This window comes from Musca autumnalis, unplaced genomic scaffold, assembly GCF_047663935.1.
Source record: "Musca autumnalis isolate F117 unplaced genomic scaffold, ASM4766393v1 scaffold_3, whole genome shotgun sequence".
NCBI lineage: Eukaryota > Metazoa > Arthropoda > Insecta > Diptera > Muscidae > Musca > Musca autumnalis.
This window is the reverse complement of record NW_027411866.1, coordinates 215972729-215985687: the sequence shown is the minus strand read 5'-3', so window position 1 is coordinate 215985687 and position 12959 is coordinate 215972729. Positions and strand designations below refer to the sequence as shown.

Here is a 12959-nt window from a genome sequence, read left to right as displayed (position 1 = left end):
CTGGAAACCAGATGTTTTAGTCTCCGACTAAATACGAATCCACAACCAAACTCATGCTTTACGTCATGGCAGCTATAATACAGTGCGTCACCTTTAGGTGTTGTTGTTACGCCTTTCTCAATCCATCGTATTTCCTGTATGGCAGTAATATCGGTCTTGTACTTTTCAAGTACGTCTGCCAATGCGAAGACTGCACCTTCTCTATAAAGAGTGCGAACATTCCAGGTGCAGATTCGCAGATCATGGTCCTTAAAACGTTTGCGGGGTTTGTCAACTTTAGTGGGATTTGTTTTTCTTTTCTTTCGTTTTTTCATAGTATGCTGTTTTTCTAGGGGAGGGTTACTAACCCGACGCCCAAACCCAAGTTTTTAACGTTCTTATGGGTGAACGCGCGGCATATGTTAGCTCACTACCTTTAACGGGTGTTAAAGGCAGTTCCCCAGGTGACACCACGGGGAGGTCAGTGTCCACTTGAGATGAAAGAGGAACCAAGATAAATCCTGGGCTTTGCCATGTTAAAACCGGTCAGGACCGTTGCTTGGTATCTTCCATCCCCTACGTCACCCACTTAGAGAGAGTTAAAAGTTCTAAATATCTCGGGCGAGGGACGCATTTTTGAAGTACAAGAGAGTTTTTCCCAGCCATGACGTTAATCTTGAAACGAAAACTCGATTTATTGAAGCATATGTCTGGTCAGTCCTACTGTACGCAATGGAGGTATGGACCATAAAATCTACCGACATTAAAAAGTTAGAAGCTTTTGAAATATGGATATATCGGCAAATACTTAAAATTCCTTGGACTGCCCACGTGTCTAATGCTGAAGTATTGAGGAAAATGCATTGCGAAAGAGAGCTAATATCAAACATAACAAGCAGAAAAACTGCGTATTTAGGACATATCATGAGGAACCAAAAATATAAATTATGTATTACAAAACATAACTCGAATAAAAATTGAGGGAAACCCCATTAGAGGACGGAAGGAGTTAACATGGATTGACAATATCGCATAGCGAGACACAGAGACGGATTTGCAGATCTAATAAATAATTTATGAAATCAAATTATGTATAATTTTTAAATGTAACTAAACTGGTCGCTGATATTCGGAAAACGAATTTGCAAATAAAGAAGAAGAAGGTTCTCTGAAATTGACGTAATTTGCCTCCACACAGCATAGCTTATAACATAGGCTATCCTCTTCCAAGTATTTCAACATTATGCTAATAGCTCATTGAAATCTCATCTGGATTTCATTTGACGTTTAACCTATGGATTTGACAGTTGAAATCGAGTGGATTTCGTAAATTAAACCAAGCATTAAATTACTGGGCACGCAAAGTTGAAATAGGGGAAGGATTTATTTTTCCATCCATAGCCATGAGACATAACAATGATCTCTTCAATGAAGATAAGGTATGTATGTATATTGTGTTTGGACGAAATGAAAATACGGGAAACATATGAGTACGACGCCGCATTAGACCTCGTGAGGAAGCCTGCAAAATAGGCCCAGGTAGTAATGGCTCTTGGACTTCGTACCTCATGGAAACAGTCATTATTTTTTTTTTATTTGGACCTCCCAATGGGCAAGGATACTTCATTTAAAATAATTAAGGAAACCCATGATGCTGGATATACTGTATATATTTGTAACTTTTATTTCAGTTATGAATACTACATATATTTACGGAATTAGGTTCAACTAATCTCCGTGTAGACGTTGTTTTATTCCCTCGTACGATTTGTACCAAATAAAACAGGGTTCGTTTTAGATTACGTTTCTACAATGCTTTATTTACTTTATTACACTTATTCGAAAGCGACTTTAATTACTAAGCACGCAGCTTGTCCCCAGTTAGCACGCAGATATTCTTTTACCGATCTGTTCAGTTCAACGCTTAAAACACAACTAACTCAATGTAGCCGGTCCTACCGCTATTTATACCCAAAATCTCCTTGGTCTAGAATTATCCACAAAATCTGGCAACATCTCGAATCTGTGCAGCGAACACACAGACGCACATTCGCACTAAGCAAACAACCATACTCACATACATACAAGGAGACAAGCGCAGTAATGACGTAATTACAACAACAAACAAATACACGAAATACAAGAAGTAGGAACTAAACGATAATTACATGATTATGGCAAAATAAACAAAAGCACATTAATAAAAGGTAATGTAACGACTAGAATGATGAAGAGAGTTCTACATGGTAGTTGTTGTTGCTTAAATAAAGTAACTGCGTAATACAAACTTTACGTTATAATTCAAATTTTTAAATTAACAGAAATTAAACTAAACTAACATAAACCTATCAGTTACATTCGTAACAATATGTCTATTCCTTAGGTAAACCATGGTTCCAAAGTCCTGTTCACGAGGAAGCGAAGACTTTCACGTTTGCAGATGTTCCACGCCTATTACAAAAATGAAACGGTAACCACTAAAACCATCGCTGATTTGTTGAAGCATACGTCTTCTAGTGATCTTTCAATAGCTCACAAAGTCAAAAATGAACATTTAACAGTAAATGGACCAGGTTTGTCTAAGAAACATATACGCTCAACCTATTAACAATACTTTTAAATAAAGAAACTAAACAGATTATGGGCCATTATTATATGTCCTCTTTTACTATTGGATGGATTTAAGAAAGCAAAATAAATAAAAAATAAAATTTTTACTTTTTAAAATTTGGCATTAATTGCCAAATTTGAACTTTAATGATCACTTTTAAGTTAACCGGAACGTTATAAATCTCTTCGGAAAATCCAAACTACAACAAAAGTAGACTTATAATAATAGGGGTATGAATTTAAACCTAAATGCACCAACGTATAGTTTAATCTAGAAGTAACCTAAATAGGTGGGACAATTTCCCCGCATTTGATTTTTTTTGCTAATATTTCTGGTAGGATTTCTTGCGAAAAATATTTTTGTTGTAAAATTTTATGTCCGCCATTACTTAAGTGCAGTACACATTGTCAGTTTTGAATGTCGATATTTCGCAATTATCGATAACTGTCAAACCGTCCACCAACCACAAAACATTTCGTGGTTGCATGATGAATGACAAAAATGACCGGCCACACTAGCAAGCAACAACAAAGCTGTAATTCAAAACTGACAAAATGTACCCAGCTTTAGTTAAGCCCTTATACTTAATTAAAATGTCTGACTTTAGGCAAAACTTTTTTCCCTTTGTTATCACGCCAAAATATTCCTTCACTTACAAAATTACGCACAGTTGTGGGGTTAAATGAAAACTTAATAGATATTCGACCTTTTTCTTCACTGACGTAGGCTGAGGGGGTATATTTTTCTGTCGGCTAAACCAACTAATACTTTTGACTTTTTCACTAGTCATTCCTACAGAAATGAGTGAAATTTTCACATTTTTTGTAATTTTAATTCATAATTTGTTTACATTTCAATACATAGGAAGACAAAAGGAAAATTGGCTGCTCAACTGTTTTCCCATAGTACAGCGAACGCAATACTACGATGTGATGCTCATGGTTTGGAGGTGTATAAAGCACATATTACGGCTGAGTTTATTCAACTTGTGAATGATTGGTTCGATGTTCTTAACTCGAACATTAATACCTTCAACTACACCATGTACCAACCAGGCCTCTATGTCATCATCAACAACACCTCCCCCCAACCTCCCACAGCACCCCTATGACCCTTGCACCACCTAACACCTCTGACCAATTAACACCTACACAACCACAAACATCTTCACCTCCCCTAACAATCGCCACCCAAATCCAAAATGCATGCCCACAATTAACCCCCCAAAATAATAATAATTCCACCACTCACATAGCCAACAACGACAGACCACATTGCAGGATGTGTAAAAGAGAATTTAACAGGGCTGCCCGCCCAATTAAATGCTCCCTGTGAAATGCTGAGACACATCTCAGATGCTCAGGCCTGAGGAACTCTGCCCAACACTCCCCCGATTTTGTAGGCCCGTGCTGCCGTAGAATGCAACAGGCACAACCTCACACCCCTCCCTCTCAACTAGTATCAACAACCCATTCAGCAATTGCTAACCCCTCTAGCAGGGATACAAATAGCCCCAAGAGCATAAATATTCTGCAATGGAATTGCAACGGTCTGAGCAGGAAAATAACAGAAATCACGGACTTCATGGATAGGAAGGGTATCCCACTGGCAGCCATACAGGAGACCAAATTATCTAGTAGAAATAATCTAACCAGATCCTCCTCAACTCCATCATCAGACTAGATAGAGACAGAGACACTGGCGGTGGACTAGCCTTCATTATCCATGACACCCTACCGTACAGACCGCTCCCTGTAGCCTCCTCAGACCCTCATATGGAAATTCATGGTATAACCATATCCCCTGGCCAAACCGAGATTAATGTCCTAAATACGTACATACCACCAGATTCAGTTTGTCCTACCGGCTACAAACCATCAATTAGCCCTTATATTCTAGACGACAATACGATCCTTCTGGGGGACATTAACGCGCACCACGACAGTTGGCACTCGGAACTAGGCTGCGACGCCAGAGGGAATCACATAGCAGACCAAATAGATGACTCCAACTTCTGCTCCATAAACGAAGAGCATCCTACCCGCATCACTGCCTCATGCCGCAGCTCCCCTGACGTCACATTAGTCAGCGCAAACCTAATGGCAATTTCCTCCTGGCACGTGGACATCGCCCTCAACTCCGATCACCTGCCCATCACTATAAGGATCAGTTTGGATGACACATCCTCCTTATCTGCAGAAAGGACTTTCACCAACTTCAATAAGGCCGACTGGGACCTGTTCAATAGACTAACTGAGGAAGAATTCCTGCAGGCCCCCCCACCAACTTCTGCCCCGGCAGGTGAAAAATTCTTCAGGAACACCTTGCTTAAAGCAAGCAAAAGGTGTATCCCTACCGGACGGATCAAAAAGATCAGACCAAATTTCCCGACTGAAGCCGCGAAGCTTGCAGACCAGAGGGACGCCATTAGGAAGGATGATCCATCTGATGCCAGAATTCAAGCTTTAAATAAAGAAATAACCAAATTGGTAGCTAAGCACAAAAAGGAGATATGGCACAAACACCTAGAGGAGTCTGACCCTAACACAAAAAGACTCTGGAACACCATTAAAAGCCTGTCTAACCCCCGACGCACAGACAGCATAAAAATAACGTTCGGAGACAATGTCCCCAAAACCCCAACTAGGACATCAGCGGCCTTCTGCAGACAATTCATAGAACATCCGCCAAACCCGAACCGAAACAACAGACGAATACGCCGAACATCCCGTGTCCTTAGGACAACTGAGGATCCAGCCACCATCACAACGGATAATGTGCTTACAAGCATTAAAGCCGCCAAGAGCTCCACAGCAATTGGTCCGGATGGTCTGGCTACGAAGATGCTGAAACACATTGGAGTACATGGCGCAAACTTCCTGGCCCAAACATTTAACGTATGCCTCAGAACCTTCGTGATCCCAGACATGTGGAAAGTCGGTAAAATAATCCCTGTTCTAAAACCTGGCAAACCAGCCCACATAGGCAACTCTTATCGCCCAATCACCCTGCTATCGCCAGTTGTCAAGATACTAGAATCCATCATCTTACCACGCTTCACTGAACACTTCCACCTCGCCGAACATCAACACGGCTTCAGAGCTGGAAGGAGCACCATTACAGCCCTCAGTGAAGTCACGGCTAAGATAAATGAAGGATTAAATAGTAAGAGACCCCACCACAGAACTATTCTAGTTGCCTTGGACCTTTCCATGGCCTTCGACACGGTTAACCATGTCATACTCCTGGGGGACATAATGGAAACTACTCTTCCCAACTACCTCAAGATATGGCTGGTTAACTACATGGCTGGCAGACAGTCATACGTTGAGTTTCGTGGCCATAAATCGAAACCCAGAAAGACCAAGCAGGGAGTACCCCAAGGGGGCGTACTATTCCCACTGCTCTTTAATTACAATATCTCCAAAGTGCAAAACCCCCCCAAAAACGTCCAACTAATTTCATACGCGGACGACTGCACCATCATGTCCACTGGACGGGACATCCCTGTAATAGAAGACCACATAAACAACTACCTCCCCATTCTCAAGGATTTTCTTGAAGACCGAAACCTTCAGTTATCAGCCCCAAAGTCCTCAGTCACCATCTTAACATCATGGACAAAAGAGGTTAACAAGGTACTCAACATCAACATCCGCGGACAAATCATCCCAACGATAAAGAACCCCAAGATATTGGGTGTAACCTTTGACAACCTATTCCTCTTTTGCAAACATGCCGAGATGGTGGCTGGGAATGTAGGGAAAAGGAATAAAATCCTTAAAGCTCTCTCTGGCAGCACCTGGGGCAAAGACAAGGAAACCATCCTGAACACCTATAAGGCAATAGGCCGCCCCCTCCTTGACTATGCCGCCCCACTATGGTCACCGGCCATTAGTGACACACAGTGGAAGAACCTCCAAATGGTACAAAACAAGGCTTTACGTATCGCCACTGGGTGTCACTCTAAGGCCCCAGAGCAGCACCTGCAACATGAAACGAAACTTCTCCCAATGAAAACTCATTGCACCCTCTTGACACAACAACATGTGATCAAATGCATGATGCAAGATCACCCCAACCACGAGAGCTGCTCTAGACCTTCCTCCGAAAGACGCGTACCCATCAGGTATGACTTTCGAAAAGAACTGCCAAACATCCCCCCAATCCCCCAAAGCCCAACAGATGATGACATACAAAACGCCCTTAAGCTGGTACATACCAGAGCCGTGGATGACCAAATCTCCTCATACACGAGCTGTGTTGTGCTCGGTGGGAGACCACCCCCTGTTAGCGAGGAAGATAGGGTTCTACCTAGGGAGACCAGATCGACCTTATCTCAGCTCAGATCCGGTATCTCTAGGTACCTAAACAGTTATCTCTGCCTCCTGAATCCTGAGATAACCGATACATGCCCAAAATGTGGCCAATCTCCTCATACAACTCGGCACATCTTCGCATGTCCTGCACAACCGACAGATCTGACACCTGAGTCTCTTTGGACTCACCCAGTCGAAGCGGCTCGCTTCTTGGGACTGGGATTGGATGCCTAAATGCCCATCTATTAATTTCACATTTTTTTCTCCTTTTCTTTTCTCTTTCTTTTCTCGATACAATCATTCCTGTAGGGGTTACAACAACAACAACTACACTGAAAAAGTAGTATATGTTATATTATTCTCAAAACCAAAAATACCAAATATGTACAATGTATGTCCATATTATTTTTCTTCATTAGAAAGCATATCGACGCCTCCAAATAATAGTATGCTAAGTCGACTTAGCATGTTTTCAAGTTCTTTACATTTTTACAGTTAACGTCCTTTAACTTAAATTCTCTCAAATTTTGGTAATGATCGGTCAATCCGAACAGAAGTTATAAATAAATGTTTACTCAGAATAGTAGTGAAGGTCAAAGAAAACTGTAAACTTTGAGAGCTTCTCCTGCAAAACTCACTTTTCAGACTTAGCATACTATTATTTGGAGGTGTCGATATGGTATAGCATATGAAAAACAAACGGAAACCTTAAATAAATGACAAAAGCTGTTTCAGAGCCCTTGATTCCTGTCATGAAGTCCATGTGCAGATTTCAATAAGGAATTATCATGAGCAATAACGCTCTTTCAATGCTTTATGAATACCTCCAAAAACATTTTGGTTTTACCTACCTTTTAACATATCGTTTAAACCAAGATTTATTAGAACATTATTTTGGTGCGTTAAGGAGCAAAGGAGGCTTAAACGACCACCCAACACCAAAATAATTTAAATAGCGTATGAGAAAATATATCTTGGGTTTGTATAATAGTTTAGTTATTTTTCATAACGCTTAAATTTGGTTTAGACATGCACCTATTCCATGTTAAAAAGCATTATCTCAAGTTATTTGACATACATATGTATGTATGTATGTATGTTGACAACAATACTTCACAACTGCAAATTTGCAATAAGTTTAGTATAACTACAAGTTTTCAAACTCAGCCTCTGTCTTGCACCACATCTGATATATGTACCTGATGAGCTGAATTAACCAGCGGCGAAACGATTGTAGCATGTTGGTTGTGGATATGTGTGAACTCCACTAGACATAACTTTTCCAATACAAACTCCTTAGGTCGTGATAGCTCAATTAATTCAATTAAATAAAACGTTGACAAATAAATGACCTTTGTCCTATTAAAACAACAACAAATAAAAAGGAATATATGTATGTAGATTAAAAAAATAAATAATTTACAAAAAAAAATCATTCCTGCCCTCTGTGAGGTTTGAACTCACGACCCCTGGTTTACGAGACCAGTGCTCTACCACTGAGCTAAAAGGGCCACAACACACCTTTTGTCAAAGTACGCACATAAATATGTGGGCAGCACACATTTAACTGTACAACTGCTTTAAATTAATACCGTTCATTTTGCAATTATTTTCAACATAATAATTAATAAATTTTTATAATTATAAGCAGCAATTTTAATTTGGTTTCTTTTATTTTGCAAAAACAAAAAGAAACAACAACAATTTAATGAAATCAAAACAAAACGCAGCTCAGTAGATTGGCGGTGGTGTTTTTGTGAATGAATACACATGTCATGTAACATATGATGTTAAGGTGGGTTCACATTGTGCGAAATGTATCATTTACAGTAAAAACTTTGTTCCAAAACTAAAAAGATTTTAAAATGTTTATCACTTTTACACGTTTTACTAGAAAAACCGTTCCCGTACACAAGAGTTGTAAAACGTTCAGTTCTCTTTAAACAATGACGATCTCTTTAAGAACTTTTTACACGATAAATTTGAGTGTGTAAAAAAATAGCATGGTTGCCGTCTTCTGATTGGTTGGTAGGCCGACTTTGTCATTCGTTCGCTATCAAAACGCTTCGAAAACTGACAGTCAACGTACTTTTAGGACAATTTTCCGGCAAATAACATATTTTATTTATCTAAAAATGTTTGAAATACATTATATATGTCATAATTTAGAGTTTACAGTTAGGCTTTCATATTCACGAAATAGACCTCGATGACTGTCAGTTTTGCTTGTCAATGTGTACTATACTTAAGAAGTAGTATTAGTTCTGTTCCAGAACTGAAAAGATTTTACAATTTTTACCACTTTTACGCATTTTGCGTTCCCGTACACAAAATTTATATGAAAATCGTTTACGACTAGGTAGTGGTATCACACCAGCTGATCGAATATGAAAGTCAAATCCCTTTATAGTCTTGTGCCAGACTATGAAAATTTGCATGAAAATGATTTGAGTTTATGGGTAAGAAGGGAGAAAGGGAGCTCTTTCACCTCCTCTCTCTCCTAAAAGTTCAAAAATTTTCATGTTTTATTTTCAATGTCTGGCACAAGAGATAAAAAAATTATTTTTATTGTAATTCCCAATAACATAAAGAAAGTTTTGACATAACATATTCAAAATTTTACGATGTCACTACCTGGGTAATTGTGCCATGGTGCCGTGATAGCTTTTAATAACTAGTCACCTGGAAATTTGTGTGCTTGGAGAATATCAATGGACTACCAAGAACTAAAAATGGTGGTCAATCTGAAAACTATTTTCTTACCTTGAATTGAATTGAGTTAATCCAATATTATTATGCTTTTCATTTTCTTTTCTTCGTCTTTTATTTATTACATTGGTAAAAACTGAATACTTGTTAACACTCATACACCTACCCTACTTGGTATAACTAATCAACTAATCTTAACCTTAAACTACTTAAATACCACGCCGTACAGGCTTTGGGGCGAATAAAATCTTTGCTGATTTACATAGCTCCAAATCAGTGCCTGGCCTAACGGCCAAACATAACATTATTTCCACAGATGATGCTTCGGTCCATACTGAATGTGATAACAATATGGTTGTTCGCAGCTTAACATTCGTCTCATGGGCCCCTTGTTCGGTCATGATCTTTTTGAAATCCGACAGCTTAGGAACCACAGTATGCAAATGTTGATCGGGATATTTGATTTTGATGCGCATGTCATTCTTTTGCGACTCTTGGAGATTATCAATTTCCGCCACAAATGGTAGGGCCGCAATGAGACCGGCTGTTACCTTTATGACATTATCTTGTGACATTTGTGGACATGGTTCCAAAATGTTCGCTTCACACATTTTAATATTCACATTGGGCGGTGGCATACGCACCATGGACGGTTTTTGTACGAGGGGTAAGATTTCACGAAATACCTTACCCGGTTTGGGGTCGACAATACTGGCCAATTGATTGAGGAGATCTGTTGTCAAGGCATCCGGTTGAAACTCTTGCTTTTCATCCAGAAAGTTACTGATATCCGAAGCGGTTTGTAGCAGCATTTGACATGGACCCAAGGCACTCTGTGAGCGATCTCTGACCACAAGCACCAAATGTAAGGCGGATGCCCGCAAGCATATTTGTTTAACCAAAAGCATGTCACTATAGGTAAGGCCGGAGAAAATGTGTTGTAACTTGAGGCAATTCCGCACCAATTGCGCTAATGACTCCTTCAGAGGTGCCCGACTGTGTTGGGAGGTAGTACATGACTGCAGTTGCTCAATTTGTATTTGGGCTGCCAAAAAGGTTTCCAAGAAGTTGGCGGTACCCAACATTTCAGGATCAATTTCACCCAAACGCTGGAAAAAATGAACAATTAAAAATGTTTTCCTCCCCTGCTATTTTCAAAAACTCACCTTTAAATTGTCCTGGGCCGTCTTGAGTAGTGGAACCCTACGCTCCTGTGTTGGTATTGTAAAAATATCATTGATATGCGCCAACATGGTCTCCAAATACTCCCGCGAATTATTGGAACTACCCAAATCATCCATGGGTTTCTTGGTGGAAGCTCCCTCTATGGGCAACGCTGGTACCAGACTCGGCATGGCATCTCTCAAATAAGCATAATGTTTCAATGTGACATCTGGAAACAGACTTATAATCGGCACCAAACTTGCAGCAGCATTGAATAGTAGAATCAAAATACACAAATACGAGGGATCTTCAACATCTCTTTCGGCACTATCAAAGAAAGGATGATCCTGCAGCAAATGTGAGGTGACTGCCATACACAAATGAGGATGCTTTTGACCCACTTTACGCATACATCCAAAGGCGGACAATTTATCCTGAGGATATTTAGCCAAAACATCCAACAACTTCTGCACCACCATCAGCAAACAAGCCTGGGTGGAGACACGACAGGCACCCAACATAAGATGCAGTCCCTCTCTCACCTCTACCGAGAAATCTTCCAACGAGGACAACATAATTTCCAACTGATCTTCTCGCAACACAATGTGGCGTGCTATGGCTGTCAAACTATAAATGGCCTTAAGACGTACCTCCTCGATTTCATCATTGAACATATCAACCAAAAAATCCAAACATGTTACAGCAAAGTCGGGATGTTTCAAAGCCAGTTTACACATAGAATCCACTGTGGCTATACGCACTTCCATAAATTCATCTTCCAAACCATGGACCAAGGCACCACATGCCCCACTGGCTATCAGCGAAATGGTTTTGGCATCCAAATGTTCTTGCGGTGCGTCATCAGCCCAACGTTTACCCGAGGACCATTCACCAGAAGCCACCAGTTGGGCTCCCCTTTCGTGGGCCGTTTTCTTACGTCTCAAATTACTCATCAATTTCTTGTCCAATGTTTGATGCAAAAATTCCGGTCCCACCATTGTCATTTCACCCAAATGTTGGGCAGCCTGTACCCTTATTTGTATTGACAAATCACAAAGTGCTCCACACACCTTACTAAACGCCGCATCTATGAGACGCATTTCTTCATCATCTTCTGTGGTGCCGCACACTATCATGTGTTCCGGATGAGTAATGCCCAATTTCAAAACCAACTGCAAAGCCTGTTCTCTGACACATTCATAATCATCTTGCATGGCATCCACAGCCCTTTGATATAGTGAAGGTGACAGCACAGCACCCCGATCGCCCAAACATAAAATTGACCGCAAACTTTGGGCCCTCACACCCGAATCTTGTGAATCAGCATAGTGACCAATGGTGTCAATGACACCCTTCTTGGCATCATTTAAAGCCACAAATGACGACAACACCATCAAGGCATTCTTTTGGGTATGATGTGACTCCGATGACAATTGTTGTTGGGCGAAATGTGCAATCTTGGTCAAATGCATTGTGGGCAAAATTTTCAAATTATTTAAACCAATTTTGTGTAAACTACTCAATCCCTGGGCTATGACTTTCTGGGATTTTTCATATTTTAGCACTCCAATAATTTCATCAATCAGGGCATTTACCACTTCCGAGATACGCACTTCAGACAAGTCAGCCAATAGACCCAATATCATAACACGTATCGTTGTGTCACCATCACGTTCCTGACGAAAGAGTTCAATAAGTTTACTCACAGCTTCATGAATTTCTGGCAATTGACAATCGGTCAGCACCAATTCATCGGCTATTTTAACGAGCACATCTAACAGTTCCTTGCTGTTTTGAGGCGATATTGTTTCTAGAATATTGAGAGCCTGTTGCAGTTTTCCACTTGTGGCACCCGCCTTTGTAGTTTGTATGCGTATTTTCTTGTGTGGTGGCTGTGTGCCCACTTCTACAACAGTGTCCGTGACCGATAATGGTCTTTTGGTAGCCATCGTTACGCTGGCCATTGTGGAACAAGTCTAAGGCCTAAATGTGCTAAAAGTCGTTTATTTATTCGTAAATTTTATTGACAAAATGTTCACTGCCAATTTCACAATCAACAGAAAAAAATAATGTATGGAGTAAAGCAAAAATCACGGTGTTTAGAATGCAAACCAAAGTGAAATTAAAGAAGAATAAGCCCTTCTTCTTGAAATAGTAGGCATTCACTTTGAAATGAT

At 40.2% G+C, this 12959-nt stretch overlaps 1 protein-coding gene and 1 non-coding gene across 2 annotated transcripts; both read right to left on the bottom strand.

The window, feature by feature from the left end:
* Positions 1–8348: 8348 nt before the first annotated feature.
* TRNAT-CGU (transfer RNA threonine (anticodon CGU)) lies at positions 8349–8420 on the bottom strand. The gene has a single exon. It is a non-coding gene; the product is annotated as a tRNA-Thr (tRNA).
* A 1294-nt stretch (positions 8421–9714) lies between these two features.
* IntS4 (integrator complex subunit 4) lies at positions 9715–12959 on the bottom strand. Its single transcript, XM_073976739.1, has 2 exons — positions 10785–12959; positions 9715–10727 (listed from the first exon to the last, which is right to left on the bottom strand). The coding sequence occupies exons 1-2, from the start codon at positions 12744–12746 to the stop codon at positions 9828–9830; spliced, it is 2862 nt and encodes a 953-aa protein (XP_073832840.1). The 5' UTR covers positions 12747–12959; the 3' UTR covers positions 9715–9827.

Excerpts from the sequence above, each read along its gene's own strand:
- IntS4 (XM_073976739.1), bottom strand. The coding sequence starts at position 12,746 with ATGGCCAGCGTAACGATGGCTACCAAAAGACCATTATCGGTCACGGAC. Across the intron at positions 10,728-10,784 it reads CGGCCCAGGACAATTTAAAG|CGTTTGGGTGAAATTGATCC; the intron begins GTGAGTTTTTGA and ends CATTTTTTCCAG.